The sequence below is a fragment of the Zootoca vivipara genome, chromosome 10 (genome assembly GCF_963506605.1).
Source record: "Zootoca vivipara chromosome 10, rZooViv1.1, whole genome shotgun sequence".
NCBI lineage: Eukaryota > Metazoa > Chordata > Lepidosauria > Squamata > Lacertidae > Zootoca > Zootoca vivipara.
Window position 1 is genome coordinate 8,737,171 of NC_083285.1, and position 22,930 is coordinate 8,760,100.

General features: G+C 40.8%; 2 protein-coding genes across 3 annotated transcripts in view; one reads left to right on the forward strand and one right to left on the reverse strand.

Annotated features, from left to right (window-relative positions):
- Nucleotides 1-73: 73 nt before the first annotated feature.
- On the forward strand, nt 74-16,579 carry TRMU (tRNA mitochondrial 2-thiouridylase). 2 transcript variants are annotated; one of them, XM_035126507.2, is made up of 11 exons: nt 74-435; nt 1,683-1,848; nt 4,204-4,310; nt 4,878-5,000; nt 5,995-6,167; nt 7,669-7,722; nt 7,867-7,933; nt 9,941-10,041; nt 13,210-13,354; nt 13,539-13,621; nt 15,315-16,579. In XM_035126507.2, the coding sequence occupies exons 1-11, from the start codon at nt 348-350 to the stop codon at nt 15,465-15,467; spliced, it is 1,260 nt and encodes a 419-aa protein (XP_034982398.1). In that variant the 5' UTR covers nt 74-347; the 3' UTR covers nt 15,468-16,579. The 2 variants fall into 2 exon arrangements, with proteins under 2 accessions (XP_034982398.1, XP_060135383.1); XM_060279400.1 differs by lacking the exon at nt 9,941-10,041 and having other exon boundaries at nt 15,315-15,482.
- The window catches only part of CELSR1 (cadherin EGF LAG seven-pass G-type receptor 1), a 172,534-nt gene continuing 165,593 nt past the window's right edge, over nt 15,990-22,930 (reverse strand). The window contains exon 35 of the mRNA XM_060279376.1: nt 15,990-16,029. Within this exon, the coding sequence (XP_060135359.1) occupies nt 16,011-16,029 (19 nt within the window). The 3' untranslated portion in view covers nt 15,990-16,010. The remainder of the gene's footprint in view (nt 16,030-22,930) is intronic.

Genomic DNA, 22,930 nt, shown 5'->3' on the forward strand with positions numbered 1-22,930 from the left:
ATATTCCATAAGGGTATTTAAAGTGGCGTGATGACGTCACAGTGCAACGCGCGCGGGCTTCCTCCGAGTCGCCAATCCTCACGGGGCCCCGTGTGCCCGGTTCGCGCTCATGAGACTCACAGTGGGTGGCGGGTTCGAGCCCCGCGTTGGGCGAAAGGTTCCCACCACACTATCCGAGCCTCGCGGCCCCTTTCCAACTCGGCCCCTTCTGCGACTCGTCAGAAAGACCTCTGGTGGTGGGGGAAACCGACAACACGGCCTAGTGGAAAGCGCCGCTTCCCCGCCCTCGGCGAGCTCGGCTCCGCCCCGCGGAAGGGAGCCGAGCAGCCGGGTCCGTGAGGGGAAAGATGTTGGGCGCCGCTCGGCGGCATGTGGCCTGCGCTTTGTCGGGCGGCGTGGACAGCGCCGTGGCGGCCCTGCTGCTGCGGCGGAGAGGTGAGGCGACAGCCAGCCACCTTGGCGGCGGGTTTCGGACGGGGCCTAGCACCTCGGCCTTCCCCTCACGCGAGCTCCGCTTTTTTCCTCACGGGCCGCGGGAACAGAGGCATCCTCCTTCCCCTGACGCCGCCGCCGCTCCTCGGCCCATCCGCTTTTCAGCCGGGGCGGTTTGTAGGTGTTTTGCTCGCGAGTAAGCCCCGAGGGTTTACTCCCGTGGCTTGAGTGTGGCGGGAGGCCGCCTTCCCGCAGCCTTCACACGTGTCTCGTCAACACACACGCGAGTCTCTCCCCCCCCCCCCCACCATTATTCTTCTCAGGGAGCCGGTTTTCCTGGGTGGGATTTAGCTTGTTTTATTTATTTATACAGGTTCACACACACAAAGACGCCCTTAAGACAGGATTTTGTAAGCAAAAAGACAATGGGAAGGCTTTCCCCATTTGCTTTCCTTACTGCAGAGGAATACTTGAGGTCATTGGGAGAGTCTAAATGGCTTCAGGATTGCTCTCCTTACTATTTCAGGCACGTGGTTTATATATTTAGATATGTGAGCGTTTATGGATATTCTATATTTGAGAGCTTAGAATTATAACAAAGTTTCTTCCAGGGAGAACAAATGAAAAAAACACTCGTGGTCTGCCCATGCGGCTCTGTGCAAGATCAATAAATGTGTTGCGTAGTATGTCTCCTCCTTGCGTGAAAGGGGCTCTTGTATCTACTGTAAAAGCCTTGTGTCACCCTCATCTTTCCACGGATATTATACTAATACACAGTGCTATTTTTATGGAAAAAGAGGTGCTGGAACTTCCCATGAACTTCCCTTGTTCTCTTAGAATGGCAATGGCGCCCACCTAAATAAGGCCCTTTGACTACAATTCCCACCATCCTTAACTATTGGTTAGGGTTAGTAGGAGTTGTAGTCCAAGATACCTGGAGCACAGCAGTTTGGGAACTGCCTGTGACCTTCATTCATCCAGTTCCACCTTCCTTAGTGATTCTAGGCTCTGAAATGCTTCACTATGAAGCTCCACTATGAAGCCAAAATAACACCTGTTCCTAATCTGAGTATACCTTGGTTTTGTTTGTTTTTTGTTTTGAAGCAATCTTCTGTTACAGCGTGAGGCTTCGCAAAAAAAAGAGGCTTGCTGAGAAAGACACAGCTATTTCCGGCAGCTTGCTTAATTTGCAAGGTTAGTCTTGAGTGATTCTGCATGCAAAATATTTTCTTCTTTCTTGTCCTCTCTAGGGTACCAAGTGACTGGAGTGTTTATGAAGAACTGGGACATTGTGGACGAACAAGGAATCTGTACTGCTGACAAAGACTGTGAAGATGCTTACAAAGTTTGTCAGATACTAGACATTCCATTTCACCAGGTTTCCTATGTAAAAGAATATTGGAATGAAGTCTTTAGGTAAGAGAGTTTTCATTAAAGATTTGCCAAGATAAAGCTTTGCATGGCTCTATGTAGTAATGAAATATCCCCAAAGTCAGCTTAGGTCTGCTGTAATACAAACTTTTCTGCATATGTACAGACACTCTGAATAACTGCCTGCTTTTTTTTTCACCTGCAGTGGCAACTGCTGATATTTTGACTTGGTGGGGTTGCAATTTTAATCTTGCTGTTGTATAATACGTCATTACACATGTGCAGAGTGATCATTAAAAACATCAATTATTCATCGAAAGTCTATAGAGAGGGGAAGAGCTTCCATGTAAGAGGGCCCTCATATGATATTCAGGTGCAGTGGCGTAGTGGGAGCACATTTTTGGGATGGGGTGCAACTAGGCTCCCCACAAAGGCCCCTTCTCCACAGGGCTGCTTGTAGCCCAGCTCTGACCTGGAGAACAGAGAGAAGGAGCAGAGCCATGGTAGCGTTGCTGCCCCTCTCCTCCACTTGCACCTGGCTGGGCCAGGCGCAGTGGTTCCCCTCAGAATTTCCAATTTTTATGTTTGACTTGGGGCAAAATCATTCTCCTCCAACCCATCTCCTCCAAATCTTCGCATTTCTACACCTTTGACTTTTTTTGTTATAGCCCATTTTAATCTAGTAGGAGTATCTTCTTCTCCTGCAAATGCTCCTGAGGTAATTTCCATTTCTTTTAGGGCATCTTGGAGTATAACTGTCACAGAAGGGTGTTGGCTACTCCCGAGTAAGCACTCCACACATCCTCTGAATTTTCAGAGTTTTATTGTGCATGCTATATACAGTGGTGAGATGTCTCAAATCATGTCTGTTCTGCATGGGGCAGAAGCCCGCAATGGCGTCTCGCGGGCTCTGACCCCCCTTTTAAGAGTGGGCATCCAAACACCCCTTCTCCTTGCTCTACGGGTCCTCCGTGGTCCCAAACCAGGCTCCTGAGGTGCCTTTCTACCTACCTCCTCCCTTCCAGTCCCTGCTGAAGCTAGCTCCGCCCCTGCTTCCCTGCTCCCAGCCTGTAGCTGAGCCTCCAGGACTCTGCAGAGCCCTGGACCCTTCTTTACCACTTCCTGTTCCTGGTTTTCCCTCCCAGACTTGCTGCTCTCGCTGCTGCTCTCCCAGCTGGTAGAAGTAAGCAGAGTGGGCTGCTCTCTGCAAGCCCTCTCTCTTACAATAACAAATAGAGAATGCATGATGGATGTCATGGCCTTGCATCCTTCTAAAATTTCCTTAGGGAAGACTCTGTGAATGAATTTTTCATGTACTAAAGGCTCTGATGGATCACTGTGTCTGGAATGAGAAAGGGTGTGTGTGTGTAAAACAAGGTTTCATTTCCTTGTAGCTGGTAGGTTGTTAGCTTGATATATCTGGAGATATATGCTGTAGGGCAGTATAGAGTGCTGCGAATTGTCATTTTTCTTTTATAGAAATTTGTTTTATGATTTTGTGGGTTCATTTTTTTGATGGGAGGAGTGGAGTGTGCCAAATCTGAGCAAGTGTCATATGCTTCTTCTCCAGAAAAAGAGCTTGGCTCAACCTCTATTGAGGATTGAACCTCTCAGTTTGTAGTCATAATTTATTTACAGCTAATGGTTGAGACCATGCAGAACATTTTATTGTTGTTTCAAATGATGGGCTCATAAGGCACTTTGAGCACCTCATGAGCTCAAAAAGCAGGACTCAGATGTTTAAAATACATGAAGACACAAAATGAAGATGTCCATTTTCAGAACCATAAATTAAACCGAGTTCAGCAGAAATACCTTTGGAGGCTGATTCCTGTTCTACAATGCAAAGAAGAAGTGAGAGAAACCTTTGCAAGAGCAAGTGAATATCCTCTTATGGCACTGCTTGATGGAATAGGGCATAAATCCCTGCTGATCAACATGCATATTCATAAAACAGTAATTAACTATAGACTTCATAGCTAATTATATTGCATATGTGAGCATCTTTGAATTGTACAGTCACGGTTTACAAATTTACAGTTTGTATTTGCAAGTTGTTGAAAGCATGCCTGAAGATTTTAAGATCTTGATCTTAGTAGTAGTTCTTAATCATGGTTGAATATAAACACTGAACTTCACAATAAGTGCTAAATACAAGAAGAACTGCCATGTTAATCTCAGAGTTTCTGAGCATAAGAAGAAACAACTTCAGTGAAATCCAGACAGAGGACAAAGCTTGTTCAGTTCTAGTCCTCTTGCTGGGATGAAAATACAAAGAGATACTTGCTTTTACATAAAATGTGTAAGGTTCCTGGTAAGCCCATGTGGATAGATTTAGGATAGATTTAAACATGGCTCTGAGTTTCCAAATGTTCATAATAATTCTAGTTTTCTTTACAGCTACCTTTTAAATGAATGTGAATTGGGAAGGACTCCTAATCCTGATATTATATGCAATAAGTACATCAAATTCAATTATTTCCTCGATTATGCTGTGAATAACCTTGGTAAGTTGCTTGCAGGTTTGTATTATCTACAACTTAACCAAAGGACTGTAGCTTAGTAGAGCACATCCTTTGCTTTGCAGAAGGTGTCTGTTTCCATCCCTGGTATCTTCAGGTAGGGTTGAAAAAGCCCCGTTTGAAACCATGAAAAGCCATAAAAATATTTAACTTTATTATTTCCTGATATCCTGTATCCTATATACATGCCACCCGAGGTGGCATAAATATAGTTCCCAAGAGGTCCCATCCAGGCAAGTAGTGACCTGCCTAGCTTCAGCTAGGCTGGAGCCTCATATACATTCATACCAGTGGTCTGACTCTGTATAAGCCAGCGTCTTCTGTTTCATTCCTAAAGGCCAGTAAAGAAACTGCAACCAAAATCAGAAGCAAGCCCTTGAGAAAGTGATACAGATTTTAAGCCTGGCCTCTTGTTTTTTCAGGATTTAGGTGTACCATAGAAAACTAGCATTGTTATGTAATATGTTGGATCTTTTGTTAACATAACAGCATTTTCTAAGCTTCTCTCTGAAGAATCTCCCGTAATGTGCACATATTTTTTAAACATGCCAGGAGCAGATGCAATTGCCACTGGACATTATGCAAGGACTTCTTTGGAAGACAATGAAGTATTTCAGCAAAAATACATACGCAGGCCAGAAGGACTTTTCAGGAATCGATTTGAAGTAAGAAATGGTAAGTGACCTCCTGCTGAAATCCAGATCTTATATTTAATATAATTTATTATGCTGAGAATTGGGATGAGTGGGGCATATGTAACCTACATATTTTTGCCCATAACATGCATTTTGCAAAAGATCTCATAGGATAGGGAAGGAGAAGCTGAAGCAGAGCAGACAATTGATGCAAGGTTACCTTATTTGGTGAAGTAGAAATTCTGGGAAAGCTGCTGTATAGTGCTGCTCATTGTAGACCCCATAATCAGGAGGCTTGCATTTGAGTATTGCCTTAACAAAAGTTGGGTTATTTGCTGTTTTGGGTTGCCTTGTGTATATTTTAGGGCTGTTGATTGCCCAGATGTACCTTATTGTTTCAGCTACTTTGTAATGGCCCATGGGTGAAATAAATGAATCAGACTTTACTTGATAGCATAGCACATACAGAAAACATTGTATTCTGAAGGACTATGCACAATGCGTTCTGATGCAAAGTTCTCTATATTTGTTCATCCACAAATTATGTTCCATAGCAAATGGAATGATTCACAGGAATAGCTTCTTGCTGGGTTGGGCTAAAATCAAATGAAATGTTTATTGTAGCTCCAGCTGGAGTTTCCCTTTGGTTGGTTAGTTTGTGCACGTGGAGCTTCCTTTATTAACCATGAAGCAAACTGCACATATTTCCATAGGCTCGCACTAAGGAGCTCCATGTATATAGTATCCGTTCAATTGAAGTGAGTGGGAGGGCATCATAGTTGGCAGATGAGGTGTGTACATCAGCACACAATTGCTGCTTTGTGCAAGGAATGCTTTCTAAACATTTCCTTAAAATATGCATCACATTTTTTTTGTAATGAGAAAATTTGGATAGTTTCCTATTAAACTTGAAATCTTTTATAATATTCTCTTTAAGTAATAGTCAGAAATACAGTGAAGGAAACATGCGAGTGAAATGGGCTGTGTATAGTCAATGTAATTTTATATCTTTTCCTTCACCTCCCTTTTCACAGCTGTAAAACTTCTTCAGGGAGCTGATCATTTTAAAGATCAGACATTCTTTCTCAGTCAGATCTCACAAGAAGCCTTGCGGAGAACCATTTTTCCTCTAGGAGAGTTAACAAAAGACTTTGTAAAGAAGATAGCTGCGGAACATCAACTTCACCATGTACTGCAGAGAAAAGAGGCATGGTAACTCTTACTGTCTTATCAAAGCGCTTACAGGGGCAACACTCACTGAATGGGGTCTTGTGCCACCATCATAAAACTTGAGTGCAGCAGTAGAATTCTGTCATCCTCAAATTGTTTTTATCACTCCGTTGTTCTCCTGATAAGAATTTGTTTTGCACACTATGATTGAAATAGAGATGATTGTAACAGTTCAGTATGGTTGTTCCCTGGACAAAGAAGCCACTTGTGGAGAAGGGGGAAGTTGCCTGGCTTTGCTGGGTCCACCTTCTGTGTTATGGCCCTGTTCTTGGGCATTCATGCATTGGTACTCAAATGTGCGTTGGAAAAGTCTGCCATGTGAGTGGGGCCAATACCAGTATTGCAGGCATGATCACCAGTCCTGTTCTCCATGTGCAGCTGAATTGGACTCTTCATTACTTCTGGAAAACATTTCATAGTCCAAACTTGTGACGTTTTTGTTTGTACCATAGCTGCCAAGTTATCCCTTTTTTAAAGGGATTTTCCCTTATGCTGAATAGGCTTCCTCGCGAGAAAAGGGAAAACTTGGCAGCTATGGTTTGAACCATTGGTATTGCTCACTGAAAAAAACTAGCTTTTGTAATAAAATAAAAAAATTCCTTCAGTAGCACCTTAAAGACCAACTTTTGACCAGCTTTTGTAATGTGTTTATACCATGAGTGGTTAGTAAAGTGTATATTTACAACTCTTGTAATCTACACACTGAAGTACAATGTTTAAACAAGCCTCCCAAAACATTGATATGATCACTGTTCTATTTTAATATACCAATTTGTGGCAGTAGTTCCGAAGAAGACGAATCAAAAGGGTTTACCAAAGTTAAATCTGCATGACATGTCACCAGAAGGTAGAATCAGGCATGAGATGACCACGAATAAATTATAGACTTGCCATAGGGTGGCCAAAGAGTGATTCTTTCTGTGATTATGTGTTTCCTGGAAGAGTTGATCAGGACGAATGTGGTGTTCCTCTTGTGAATTAAGACCCTAGTTTGTGGAGTAGGGAAGGTGTTTGGGGATCAACCCATTAATCTGGTAGGGGTTGCCATGGTTTTGTGTGAGTTTTCTGGATATAATTAGCAATAAAGATGTGTGTGGGAATTGCAATAATTAACAGATGAGGTGATAATGTGCAGGAATTAGCTTCCAGAGCTGGTGTAGTGGAGAGATCTCTGCTTAACTGCTCTTTTTCAACTGAACTAGACAATTTCACTTTCCTGCCTTTTTTAAACCAATTGTTAGTTGCTGAGATCTTTTGTAGGCGAGACCAGATATAAATGTTTTAATAAATTAATATTAGATTTTTATTTATGTACTTCAGGGAAGGATGTTGTATTTGATGGAAGTTGAATTTTGCTCTTTGCTCTGCCTGTTTCTAGGCATATCTTATGTGCTGTAAAGACTTTTAAAATATCCATGCTTTTTTATTTGTTATTTGGTCATGATGGTCAGAGTTTCTGTTCACTTGTTTTATTTTAGAGCATGGGAATCTGTTTTATCGGCGAAAGGAATTTTGAAAAGTTCCTTCTGGAGGTAAGTAATTACGGATTCACCACATTTGTAAATAACTTGTATCAGGTGTCTTTAAAAATTGAAGTATGCTGTTGTTTTGCTTTGGTTTAATTTTCAGATTGTGGCCTGGGAGTGGGTTTTTACACACTGTTGTTTTCCTTGCAGTATTTAGAGCCCTGTCCAGGCAACTTTGTTTCCATTGAAGACAACAAGGTCATTGGAACACACAGAGGTCAGCTGGTATTTTGTTACTCTGCTAACGTTAAATGTCCTTTGTGTTTGGAAAAAAATGGACTGCTCTTGTAATTTATTTGCATTTCACAGCACGATTATATATGAAAAACAAGGCTTATACCTCTGTTTTCTGGCTCTCTGACCCCATATCTCATGAACAGGAAGGATGCAGAGGCATCAGAAAGGACTTTTCTGAGTTCTATCTTTCCTGAGTTGGCCCAACTAACAGTAGATTAAAAAGCACCGCCCGGTGCTTGTAGAATGCAATTTGTGTCAAAAGCATCTGGTTGTAAAAGCTTCAGATTTGGTAGTTAGCTATTCTTCTGCTGCATTCTGTTTCTGTTTTATTAGCTGATAAATTGTAGGGAAATGAGCCTTTTTCAGGCTGACAAAATTTTGATCCTTTAATCTCTTTAAAGTAAATGGTAAAGCAGTATAAACATAAACATGCTTAAGGAAGGAATCTGTTAATGCTTGAAATTAGACCAGACATGTAAAGGGAGAACAATCATTTTCACAAAGAAAGGAATTGTAATAATTGCTGGGCTTGGCCTTGGCCTTCTGCAGAGTGAGACTTTGCGGAGGCTTTTCAACAGGGTAGCTTTGCTGTGCATTTCTCATTAAATCCAAAGGAAGCTGTGGGTTTTGATTTCCCAAAGTTAAGCCTAAGTTTTGGGAATGGGGTTGTAGGACTGGAATGTTCATTTCTCTGGAGGCGACTGGTCTGGGGTCTTGCACACCCTTCATTCCCTTAATACAGAGATATAGAGGTGGTTCCAGTCCTTCACAGTGCTTCTCTTCTTCATAGTTAGCAAGATGGAATATATAGGTTCAAAAGATTTGTAAGGAGGAAGAGGCCTAACCCATTCGCTGGCAAAACTATTGCATCTTTATATTCTCATTTTGGTATCTATCTAAAAATTACACATTTCAAATTTGTGCATGTAACATGTAAATGTGGACTTTTATTGGCTATTGGTTTATTCATATGATTGAATGCAATCCAAAGTATGTTCATCGAGAAAGGCTGGTGTAATAAAATAGAAATGAATGTGAGTTATGAGCCATAATTCTCATTTGCAGATCCTCACCTCTACCTTCGACTCATTAGGTGGTATTTTTCATGGCACGATTGTTGACTTTCCAATATGTAACTTTCAGACATACATCATCTTAAAGGGCTGCTGTGAGAATTACTGAAATAATAGTGCTTCAAGCAGTAGAAATATACTATATAACCCCAGTTTGAATGTGCCCAGTGGTTCAAAAGGGTTGGCAACCCCTGTTCCATTGTCTAGTTTGTGATTTAAGTTAGCCCCTCAGTGCAGTTTTGAAGGCAAATGGTACAAATAACCGTTGCTGTAAATTTGTAATCTCTATAGGCCAGTGGTATTATCAAACTCAGTAAGATTTTATATTGTAAGACAAAATGTTGGTAGAATTCTTATCTTTGTAAGTTTTAGATAGTTGAACATTCTTTCATAATAACTGAGAACCTTTTTTTGTTCCCATGTTGAAGTAGAGCAATACCCTCAATTATAACAGTTTCACAAAATATGGGCATATCTCCTCTAATGCCTGCTTATTTGCCAATTTGTTATCTGCTACTTTTCTTCATAAATACTGTTCCAAAGGCCTAGAAAGGAACTTGTGCCTGATCCCAGCTAACGAAGTGTATAAATATGGAGCATTTTTTTGCATTTGAGGCAGGTGTGGTAGATGATTGTCAGCATATTATGCATTGTTGAATCAAACATTTAGAAAAGCTTTTTGACTTTATAGACTCAGACTTACTTTTTTGGTCATTTTTGAAAACAAAAATGAAAACGCAACAGTTGTTGAGTGTCACCTAAGTTTTATGAGTTACTCATTCAGAAACTATGTTTTTAATCTGAAGGATTCTGTTCTCTGTTGAGATGATAGGTTGTGATTTCTGGAGGAAAAAAGGCTTAAGTAGTGTTAACGATGTGAAATATATATTTTATTTTATTTTTTTTATTTTTAGGTTGTTTCTTGTATACATATGGCCAGAGAGCCAGGCTAGGAGGCCTCAAAGATGCTTGGTTTGTTGTAGATAAAAATATTGCCTCTAGGGATATCTTTGTGGTAAGTTTTCTAATTCTGTGTACCGTTTGTAATTCCTGCCAAAAAGAATGTGGTTATTATTGGCCTAAGATTCTTGGCTTTTCCATTGAAAAGAAAAAGAAAAGCCGTTAAGTTAGCTGGTGTCAAGTTTTATTACATCCTGTTCAAACTGGCTTTTGATTAACAAGATTAACAAGATTCTTTGATTAACAAAGATTGAAAAGGATGTTGGCATCAAGAATCTAATGGCATGCACTGAAAGAAATTGTTGAGTTTTACCTTAGAACTAATATAAGTTAGTCTTACCAAATATATTACTGTACTATGGTATAGTTTGATTAATAATGTTTGTCCAGTGCAGTGTAGGTAGTGTTTATCATGGTATATTGCCTAAAACCTGTTTTAAATCCCAAATTCCATAGTAAAACCATGGTTTAGTTTGCATAGTTAAGCTTTGCCTACACACACACCTAGACATGTACAGTGGTACCTTGGTTTAAGAACAGCTTAGTTTATGAACAACTTGGATTAAGAACACTGCAAACCCAGAAGTAGGTGTTTTGGTTTGTGAACTTTGCCTTGGAAGCAGAATGTGTTCCGCTTCCTGATGAGTTTGTTCCATTTGTAAATTGAGTCCTCCTCTGCTATGGGAAAGCACGCCTTGGTTTAAGAATGCTTTGGTTTAAGAACGGACTTCCGGAATGGGTTAAGTTCGTAAACCAAGATACCACTGTATAAGGAGACACCCCGTAAACCTGCTTGTCATCTTGCAAAATGAGGGGCTGGAAAGGCAAGGAAAACTGCAAAACTGTTTTAGCTATTTTAGTCATGCTGGCCACATGACTTGGAAAGCTGTCTGTGGACAGACGCCGGCTCCCTTGCCCTGAAGCGAGATGAATACCGCACCCCATGGTCGCCTTTGATTGGACTTAACTGTCCAGGGGTGCTTTAGTTTTACCTTTACCAGCTATTTACAGATGTTGCACTAAACTGTGATAGGTGCCCATAACACCCACCCACTTCAAATAATCATTTCACACCCTGTTTTTGGCCATTCTTTAGCCATGCTTAGACAAGAGGTTGCTAACCTGTGACCCTCTAGATCAGAGTTTTCCAGACTTGGGTCTCCACCTGTTTTTGGACTACAACTCCGATCAACGCTAGCTAGCGAGACCAGTCGTCCGGGGTGATGGGAATTGTAGTCCAGCAACATCTGGAGGACTGCAGGCTAGGGCATCCCTGCTTGAGATTCAGAAATCATGCTTAAAAGCAAGCAAGCCACTTTTTATGTTTGTTGCCATCCCTTTTGTAGAAAATGTCAGACAGAGAAACCAGTAGGAGAACACTTCAATCTCCCAGGACATTCTATACAAGATCTCAAAGTAGCTGTCTTATTACAAAAGAATTTCAGAAATAGACTGGAAAGAGAAGTTGCTGAACTGCAACTCATTACCAAACTTGGAACCATGGAGAGACCTGGCCTGAACAAAGACATTGGATTCTTATCTCATTATACATGATAAAGCTATCTTTAGCCATCTCACCCATTGCTTTTTCCTGTAAGACAAATTGCAGTCGTTAACAGTCATCAACGAAGCAAAATAAAAAAATTCCTTCAGTAGCACCTTAAAGACCAACTAAGTTTATATTTTGGTATGAGCTTTCGTGTGCATGCACACTTCTTCAGATACACCAAAGAAGTGTGCATGCACACGAAAGCTCATACCAAAATATAAAGTTAGTTGGTCTTTAAGGTGCTACTGAAGGAATTTTTTTATTTTGCTTCGACTCAGACCAACACGGCTACCTACCTGTAACTAGTCATCAACGAGTTTCCACACCTACCCTGTTTCTCATATTTTAAGACATACCCATAAAATAAGCCATAGCAGGATTTTTAAGCATTCAAGGAATATAAGCCATACCCCGAAAATAAGACATAGTGATAGGCGCAGCAGCAATGCTGGCCGCGGCAGGAGGAGGAGGGAAAAAATAAGACATCCCTTGAAAATAAGCCATAGTGTGTTTTTTTGAGGAAAAAATAAATATAAGACATGTCTTATAATATGAGAAACACGGTATCAGTCAAACACCCATTCCCACCACCCTTCTGAGAATACCCCTCCCCACCCTCTCACTATATATAAGGGTCTGGAGACTTCTGTTTCAATGTATCTGAAGAAGTGTGCGTGCATGCACACGAAAGCTCATACCAATGACTAACTTAGTTGGTCTCTAAGGTGCTACTGGAAAGAATTTTTTTATTTTGTAGAAAATGAAAGTACTGAAATCTACAAACAAGATAAACCACTGTCCTTGTGATCCCAAGGTATTCTGTGTCATCTTGTCCTATAGAAAACCCTGAATTTTGCAGAAAATTTCACGGTTTCATGGATGTAGTTTTTCTCTCCCTGAAAGAAATATTTGAAGCAGTGACATCATTAAACATCAGACTTTTTTTAAAAAATTGAGATCCAAAGATCCTACACAGTAGTCTTCTTCTTTTCAATTACTCATAGCCGAGTAAGATTGTCTTCCATGTACAGTGAGCCCGTAAGTGACTGTGGAGGCAAATTCTGGATCCACACATCCTTTCATAGTGGGGACATAGGTTTCTGGGCAGGAGTTGATCATGATGAGGATTTGTCAGGCATGCCTTCCTGTTAGCACAATTTTCTCTTTTGTCCTGAGTTTGAGCGTCTTCAAAGCCCATGACACCTTTGGTAAAGGCTGTTCTCCAATTGGAGCGCTCACAGACCAGTGTTTCCCAGTTGTCAGTGTTTAAACTACATTTTTTTTAAAGATTTGCCTTGAGAGAGTCTTTAAATCTCTTTTGTTGACCACCAGCATTACGTTTTCCATTTTTAAGTTCGGAATAGAATAGTTGCTTTGGAAGACGATAATCAGGCACCCGCACATCATGACCAGTCCGACGAAGTTGATGTTGAAGAATCATTGCTTTGACACTATTGATTTTTGCTTCTTCCAGTACACTGGCATTAGTTCACCTGTCTTCCCAAGTGATGTGTAAAATGTGTATTAAAAAAACCACAGTATTGCAAATGTGGCTGTGAAGTTACTAATCTATAATAAAAGAGTGGCTTTGTAACTGTTTTCCTTAGCCAAATGCTGGTTTTATTCATTATGATCAGCCAGTTTTAAATTAAAATTGTTGTACCCACTTCCAAGGCACCCTCTACAGACCATCCTGCACTTTACAGAGATCTCTTGCGGACAAACAGGGTTCACTGGATCGCAGAGGAACCTCCCGCAGAGCTGATTCAGAACAAAATGATGGAATGTCATTTCCGCTTCCAACACCAGATGGCACAAGGTGACTGGACTTCATTCATTCATTCATTCATTTTACTTCAGTGGGGAAGGCGTTTGGTATTACTAGGAAAAGAGCCAGTATTACTGCACGTTGACATTTATTCGGATTAGGAGATAGAATCCAAATTTGATGAGAATGCGAAAACTAGTTCTTTAACATCTATTTTATTTTATTTTGTGTTTAGAGCCTTGCACCTTAACTCTAAATCAGGATGGGACTGTATGGGTGACAATGGTCAAGCCAATCAGGGCTCTTACCCCAGGCCAGGTAGGTACTGAAGATGCTTTTGGATTCTTGGGTCTGAACTGATCACAGTTTGAACTTTTAAAGTTGATCACAATAAGTCTCCTTGGATTTTTTTCTGATACATAGTGACTTCTTCTGTCAATAAGCTGCAGCATATATTCAGTGCAGCAGTCTTATGCAGTTACCTGTGAGCAGGCCTGATTGCATATATCGGGACATATTCTTTCATTAACCTAAGTAGGATTGTGCTGTGAGTCTGGATCTCTCACTTAGTGGGTGGCAAACATTTTCATTTCCACCCTAGTGTGAAAACTCCTCTATAGGCTTGTTTAGTGAGTATTTCAATATAACTATTAGAATATCTACCTCCTGGAGGGAACTACTGTTTCTAATGGAGTTTTCTTTCCCTATTGCACAACCTTCCGTTCCCTTGCTGTTTCATTTTACTAATTAGCATTTATTGGGTACTATAAATTCAGTCGTCCCTATTTCTTTTTTTAAATAAAGTTGTAGAATGTGTATAATGGACTGCTAATTATAGTGAGTGAGGCAACACTAAGCTCTCCTCCTTTCATTTTCCATGAGTCAGTGCCAGATCCTGTGGATGTCTGCTTGGAAGTGGGACCCACTGAGTTCAGCAAAGCTCACTTCTAAGTAAATGATGATGAGGGATGAGCTGTAGCTCAGTGAAAGAGCACATGCGTTGTATGGAGAAGGTCTTGTGTTGAACTCTTGGCTTCTGTAAGAGCAAAACTGGGAAAGACCTCTGCTTGAGATCCTGGAAAGCAGTTGCCAGCTGTAAAAGACAGTGCTTGGCCATGATGGACCAGTGGTCTAATGTAAAGTAGTACAGTGCTTTGAGAGGGTGCAATACCTTTTCTAAAATGAATAAATGAGAACTGTAGCTGTTGCCCACTTCCTTCTGTTCCATTTTCATCTCACACTATCCTAGAAGAAACGGGGGTTGCATTTGGGAAAGCAGCATAATAGCGTCAACAACTGATGCAAAAACGCTCAGAGCGCTTTCTAAAGTGCAGCCTTGCATCAAGGTGGTGACTCAAGCAAGTCCTACTGAAATCTTGAGAGAGTGATGTGAATAGCCAAGTGCAGGTTTGTGTCCACAAAATAGTGAGACTTAAGAACACTTAACTTTTCAGAAGTGTCTCGCCATCGAATTCTCATATACAGCTGTATAGTTTATTTGGACCTAGCAGGATGGCTTTCAAATCCTGCAAACTTAACAAAAAAGGATCTACAATACAACATATAAATGTGTGTATGTGTCCTGATGTGGATATTAATTGATGCTATGGACTGTGAGCTTGTGGTCTATTGATTGGTATGCTAGATAGTAATGATTAAATTCAGATGTTAGTCTCTTATTGAGGAGAATTTTATAGGTACCATTTGAGTGGTATATCAAAGGAAAAGCATTTAACATATTTGCCATGGAATGCAGCACTTGCCTTTTTGTTTATTTAGAAGATTGCTTCTTTAAAACTGTGTATTGTATATCTATATATCCGTGCAGTTTTTTTATATACCAAGTTTCAAACATACCAATAACTTTGATTCCCTTGCCTTTTTTTCACATTGCCATGTTCAAAACAGGAGAGCTTACATGTGACTTTGGTTCTGTGTTCAATTATCTATTCCTTGCAGTTACACATAACCCTCTGTGTGCTGTAAACATTGTTGCCATTTGTCTTTTCAGTTTGCTGTTTTCTACAAGGGTGATGAATGTCTTGGCAGTGGAAAGATTTTGAGACTGGGTCCTTCGGTGTATACTTTGCAGCAGGGCAGAAACAGGGAAAAGACGGCTGGGAATGGGCCTGCTGATGAGGTCAAGGTAGAACCAGCCACGTGACTGCTTTTTTTCATGCAAAGACTTTGTTACTTAAAAGATGTTGAATTAAAAGAGAGATCAAGATCAAATGGTCTTACAGTTGCAAGAAGACATATGAATACACACATTGACGTATTTGTTGGGATATTTTCACGAGGTGAATTAAGATAATACTTTAGAGGTTTTTTAAAAAATGAAATATTGTTGACATGATGAGCGACCTATGGTGGTGAGCAACAGAAGAAGATTAACTGTTCCTAAGTCACTGCGGTCCTCTGCAAGGAATTCCCACACGGCAGGTTGATGTTACCAGCCTTGATGTCACGTTTTCAGACATATTTGTAATGCAGAGTTGGTTTTCCAATGGGCCTGGTGCCTGAAGCCAGCTCCCCAGAGAGCACGTCCTTGAGGAACCTTCCAACTTCCATTCTGTGGTCACGACCAAGCCAGCAGTTGGGAAAACTCCATAGCACCTGGAAAACTAGGAAATGTGGAATAATGTTCCGGCTGTTTGCTGAATCTCCTCCTAGATTTCTCTAACCTTGAAAGAGTGGCCTTTCCTTATCAGCTTGTGTAGCGTTCCCTGCGATAGAAGGAAATACAGCCATTTAAACATTTTGCTTGATGCAGACATGACAATTTGGAACACAGGAAGCCCCTTATACTGAGTCCAATCATTGTTCCATCTAGCCACAGCACTGGTTAATTCTATTTATATTGTAAACTGCCCTGTGATCTTCAGATGAACGTCAGTATATAAAATCAACCGATCAATTACTTAATTAAAAGACAGTGAGCAAAACCTTCTGGCAACATCAGGGGGAAAGCCTTCTGTTAGTACGGCACCTCTTTCGTCTAATGAGGCTTGTGCATGAGAGATTCTCCATGAATTCTCCCCGGAGTCTGAGATTGTAAACTTTATTAAGCTTTTTCCAACAGCGTGTTTCTTCCATGGATCAAAATTGTGCCTCTGTGAGGAAAGGTGCTATAGCTTTTCAGGCTCAAAATTATGTATTATTGAAGAACAGTTTCCATTTTCCACACTTGTTAAATAAATCATTTGCGAGTTCCTATGGCAACTATAATAAAGTGCTTATGAGTTACTATACATCCAGGAATATAATATGAACAAATGATTGAATCGTGTGTCTGGTTATTTGAAATGTTTTGATACGGTGAGAGCATATACAAATCCCTGCCCCTTATGAAGTAAATGTGGGGTGGTTTTTTTTTAGAGTTTTCCTTACAGTTTTACATGTACCTCAGGGCAGCTTTTTCTGAAGTGCAGGGGATCTTGTTAGGGCTTATAGAACATCTGAAACAATATGCTTTAACCATTTTCTCTATGTATGGTACATACATATTTGGGGAGAGGTAGCTGTGAGCAATGTGGGAGTGTCGAGTTGGAACAAGCTGTCCTAATAGAAAGACCACCTAAGATGATTTTGTAGCTGCTTCCTCATAGCAACGAGTTTCTAAGGTAACAAAGTTATTCTGTCAACATTTGCTTTATAAAGCACCTGCTACGAGCATACAGTTATGCCAGCTGTAGATTTAACAGCAAACGCTTTTATTTTTTTCCTTTCTCTCCCTAGCTTAATAAATGTTTGAAAGCTTACAATAATGGTGGCTATATTGATGAATGAAGCCCCACTTTGTGTGTCTGGTGTGTAGTTGGGAATAGGCCTTGGGCATGCAAGCTCATTATCTTGTTCTTCAGGAGCATGGGCAATTGAAATGGAAGGTGTATTTGCATGTGGAATTTTGCTTGACCCTGTGTGAGTAACCCTAGCAGAAAGTAGGAGTATCAAGACCAGTAGGAGTGCCAAGGATAACCAACCCCCTGCAATCCAGTAGTCTCAACTAAAGCATCCATGACAGATGGCCATCCAACTTCTGCTTAAAAACTTCCAAGGCAGGAGAATCCACAGTTTCCCAAGGGAGACTATTCCACTATCAAACAGCTCTTACTGTCAGAAAGTTCTTCCTGATGTTTAGTCAATATCTCCTTTTTTGTAAGTTAAGGCCGTTGGATTGAGTCCTACCCTCAAGAGCAGGAGAAAGCAAGCTTGTTCTCTCTTCCATGTGACAACCCTTGAGATATTGAAGATTGCTATCATATCTCTTATCCAGGCTAAACATACCCAACTCCCTCAACCATTCTTCATAAGGCTTCGTTTCCAGACCCTGGATCATCTTGGTTGTCTTCCGCTACACACATTCCAGCTTGGTCAACATCCTCCTTAAATTGTGGCACCCAAAACTGGGCACAGCACTCAAGGTGTGGTCTGACCAAGCAGAATACACTATACCTTCCCTTGATTGGACACTATACTCCTGTTGATGCAGCCTAGAATAGCATTAGTTATTTTTGCCACTTCATCACTGTTGACTCACATTAAGCTTGTGTCCACCAAGACCCCTAGATCCTTTTCACGTGTACTGATAGTAAGCCAGGTGTCCCACATCTTAAACTTTGTGCATCTGGTTCTTCCTGCCTAAGTGCAGAATCTTACATTTGTCCCTATTGAAATTCATTTTGTTCATTGTTCATTTGTCCCATTGTTCTCCAATCTGTTAAGGTCATTTTGAATCTCGATTCTGTCTTGTGCGGCAATGGCTACCCTTCCCAGTTTGGTGCCACCTGCAGATTTGATGAGCATCCCCTCAATTCCTTCAGCCAAGTCATTTATAAAGACATTGAACAACAACGGGCCCAGGACAGAACCCTGCGGCACCCCACTTGTCACTTTCCCCCCACGATGACGAGGAGCCATACACTTTGGGTTCAGTCAGTCAACCAGCTACAAATCCACCTAACGGAGAGTGAGTGAAAGCTTTAAACTACTGAATGTCAATTAAAAACTCTTCATGCAACCAAATATTCAAAGGGTATATATAACTGGTTGTATGGTTGCACCGTTAAATGGTGCTTGTTCTGTCCTATAGCAACAACAAAAAAATTTCCCAGCACATCAATTTTAAAGTGAGCAGAAAAGGTTAACCTTGGTTTTGTTTTTAAATGGATTGCGAATTAACAAAAAGGGAATGTTTATTGCGTTAAGGAAAACGGCAGGTGTCAAAACCACCCTTGTGTTGGTCATGCAAGATATTTCACTTCCTCTGTAATTCCCGTACGGAGTGCAACTGTCCTTTAAGCCCCAACTCATAAGCATGAAGGATGGTGTTTTTCCTTGTGAATGGAGCAGCTGTGACACCAGCAATGGTTTAATGATTTTTCGTTTCTCCTTGAGCACAGGACTTCTATGAAGCTCATTATCTGCCATGCGGGCCTCTTGGATCCACTTGAGTTGCCAACTGTTTTCATAGCCGCCTTTTATTTCCTGCTAAGCCTTTATATGGCTCTGGCTGAGAGTAAGTGCCGCTCTTGGCTGCTTCAGTTTCGCTCAGAAATGACCTGCTTGGACTCCTTTCAATACCAAAGTCCAAGCTGCTCTTTCTGAAATAATCACATTTCCCCTGTCGTGTGTTTACTAAACAGAGAAGAAAAATGTTTTGTTTTATGTTCAATAGGACTAGTTGAACGTTGGCAAAATCCTGAGAGCTGGTTGGATTCTTACACTTGATTTTGTATTTCTGTTGAAATTTGTCCTCTAGATTATATATTCTCAAAGCAGTAGGCACGTTTTATCAGGAAAAAGTTTTTTTTTAATATATTTAGACTACAGTAGTACCTCGGTTTAAGAACAGTCTGGTTAAAGAACGATTTGGTTTACAAACTCTGCAAACCCGGAAATAGTGTCTTGGTTTGAGAACTTTACCTTGGTCTAAGAACGGAATATGAATGGTGGAAGGGCACCAGCGGCGGGAGGCCTCATTAGGGAAAGCGCGCCTCGGTTTAAGAACAGTTTTGGTTTAAGAACAGACTTCCTGAATGGATTAAGTTTATAAACCAAGGTACCACTGTACTTGTGCCCCAGGTTCATATAAATGCAGTTCAGAATCTTCTCTTACTACTAAATTAGATTTCAAAGATTTTAGTGGGGTTTTTGTTGTTGGCGTCATTCCCTGTTGTGTCTTCTGAACTGTTCTGTAGCCAAAATTGATCTCAAATCTTTACTCCAAGCAACATTTTGGAGGGAAGGGTGGTGATTATAACATTGATTCTGAAAACCTGTGTCCCTGAAAAGATAAGAAAAATGCATGGGGGTGATTTGGCCAAGACCACTTGGTGAGTCCATGATCGTATTGGCTTCAAAGCTATGTAGTTCTTGAGACTTGAGAATACAGAAGTTTGCTTCAGTGCTTTGAAAACAACTATATTTCCTGCCCTGGATGGCTTCCTGTTTGGTTCTACTGCTTATAAACACCTCTAACATACCTGCATATAGATCTTATCTTCTGGGGGTACTCAAGGGTACCAGCACCTAGAAGAAAAGCACTCTGCATATATGGACACAGGGTTTGTTGTGCAAGTCCCATATTCAGCTCATCATGCGGCTTCAATATTAAAATAGGGTCTGTGTGTTTCAGTACTATGCAACGATATTGGCATATCTTGATTTTGAAAAATATGTGTAAGAAGACGCTTTATTTCTGATTTATCATAGGGATGGAAACTTTCAGCCAGGCAAATTACAAACAAGCCAGCCGTTGACCCCTGGATAAATTCTCCCTGTATATACATACAAATATAGTGTGTGTGTGTGTGTGTGTGTGTGTGTGTGTGTACACACACACACACACACACTATTTTCTTTAATAGAAAATGACCATTATTAGGATTATGTGATATATTGTTCTAACATCCAAAACTGGTTTGAAGTCTATATCATGATATCGGTTTCATAATTTTGGACCTGGAAATATATTGCAAATCACAACGTGTGTGTGCTATGCAAAAATCACAATGTGGGGAAAACCTTGAAGTCAGCCAATGCTTCTACATAGCTCCATCCTTATTTCAGACATTGTGATATATTGGTATATTGTGATGTTTAGCTGGTGATATATCGCAATGTTGAAATCCAGATGTTGCCCAACCCTGTTATATCCCCTTATTATCCCGTTCAATAGATTTGATTTCAGAGTGATGACAAACAAAGCGCCATGTTCTATAAAACATACGCTTGGGGAGTGTTTTAAGAGCATAATTCTTGTGGCTTATTGTATCTTCCAAAAGCTCATTTTCCCACAAAGATGTATATGAAATTTAAGTCAGCACTGATAGAAATTGTTGTGGACACACTTCAGCTTCATAGAAAAAATGAATAGATTCTATTCATTGGGCTGGGGGCACCTTAAAATTGGCCATACTCCCAAAATAGGAGGAAAGCTTTAAACAATTATGGATTGGTTTAGTCTTGATTTAGAGATGTGGTCTGTTATTGTTTGCTGTGTGTGTGTGTGTGTGTGTTTTGTACTGGAAAATGACTACTTGCTCAGCTAAATTGGGTGGCAAATATTCTTTTCATTTCACGGGATTAGGATTGTTCCTGGAGTAATTCACAAGGGCCATTAAGAGTAATTGCTTTTGCCAATTCTTTGCTTAGCGTTTCAGCTGATTCCTTAATTAATCAATTAAAACAAAAGTTATTCTGGCATGTTATTGCACATGTCAGTTTGAGAATACTGTAATTCAGTTAGTGGGTGTATATCTGTTCCCTCTACTGGACATCAGGGCTGGAAAAATCCAAATATGTAGGTAAAGGAATGAATTTGAAATACTTCCCCATGCTGTTTTCTGCCTGTGATGGGCTAGGTCAGGGGTAAGCAACCTAAGGCCTGTGGGCCAGATGCAACCCAATCACCTTCTCAATCCAGCCTGTGGACGGTCCAGGAATCAGCGTGTTTTTACATGAGTAGAATGTGTCCCTTTATTTGTGGGGCATAGGAATTCATTCACACACACCCCAAATATAGTCCGGCCCTCCACATGGTCTGAGGGATGGTGGACCAGCCCATGGCTGAAAAAGGTTGCTGACCCCTGGGCTAGGTGCTGGATATAATCCAGCTAACAAAATAAAAATTTTATACAATGTTTGGTGAGAAGCTGTAACCTGCCAGTCCCAGTTTGTGCTAGAATAGTTATTTAAGCCCCGACTCATAAGCATGAAGGGTGGTGGTGGGGTGAACATACCTTGGTGTAAATGGAGTTTGCATTGAGTTCTAAAATGTTCTGTGAAAAGACAGTGACATAATTATTGGTATATGTACTTGATTTTAAGCAGTAGTACATGCCTCCATCTGCAGGTGTCCTGCTTCTCCACCATTTTCACTGCCTTCCAGAACTCCGATGTGACATCACCTTCCTGAGTTCCTTCAGATCCTCCTCAAGACCTACCTGTTCCTTGACACCTTTAGTACAACCACGTAATCCGCTAATCCTAACCAGGAACTAATATAAGGCAGGTGTGGCCAGAAAGAAACACAAGCTCTTCCCATTTCCCTCTGCCCCCATTTCCCTCCCCATTATCTCCTGTGTTGAATTTTGGACAGTAAGCTTCATTGGGCAGAATCCTGTCCTCTTGTACTTTGCATAGGTAGCAGCATTGATGCGCAGTCCTTCAAAAAATAATAGCGTCCCTTGTTCCTTACCCTTGTAATTTGACTTTTGTGAAGGTTTGCCAAGGTTTGCAGGTGAATTGGCTCATACCGTATGGTTCCGATTTATTTTCACACCTTTGGACTGTGTTGCTACTATGAGTCACCTAGATATCGACTCTTAAGACCGGCATTCTTAATTTCTGTAGGAAGTGCAACTAACTGAAGCAGGTGTGTGTTTAGGCCACATAAATCTACCAACAGTATATTCCTCCAATGAGCAGGTGTGTTTAATGTCAGATCACAGCCTTGGCTCTTAATTTTTATTTTTAAACCACGGCTGATAAAAGGGTTTATATCAACACTTTGTATTTATCTGCCACGTCTAAGAGTCAAGGGAAATTCTTATCCTGGAGCATTAAAATTTATATTCACACTTGGAATATAAGGTCTGCCTCATTCATAGGCTATTTGTCCGGGAACTGTATCTTATTAGGGCTGATGCCGATACTTAGGTAGATGTCTAGATTTTGCTTCTCTGTTTCCCCTTCCCTGGAAGCATTTAAACTTTACTTCCAGGATGAGAGGGTGTCCATTCTGTAAACACTTTACAAATACAAGATAGGGAGTTGCTCTTAACACTGAACACTCAGGAAACTGAAAAGCTGGCAGGGGAGGAATTTTCTACTGCATATCTTGTTGAGCTAGAAATACAATCTGCAAACTTTTTGGCTTTCTTACTTCACTGAGTGGGGTAGAGAGATTAGAACAGAAAGATTTGAAAAGCTCCGTTTCACTTGAACAGATGGATTCTGAACGTCTCAGATGTGCTGACAATCGGAGAGCTTTCACCAGAGGGAGACGGCAGTGAGAGCCAAGTCCCTGGCTGCTTAGCAACTCTTCATTGGTTATTCAGAGAAGCTGAAACCTACTCTCCACGGGAAGGTTTGAGCTGTGTGCATGTAATTGAAATATGCATG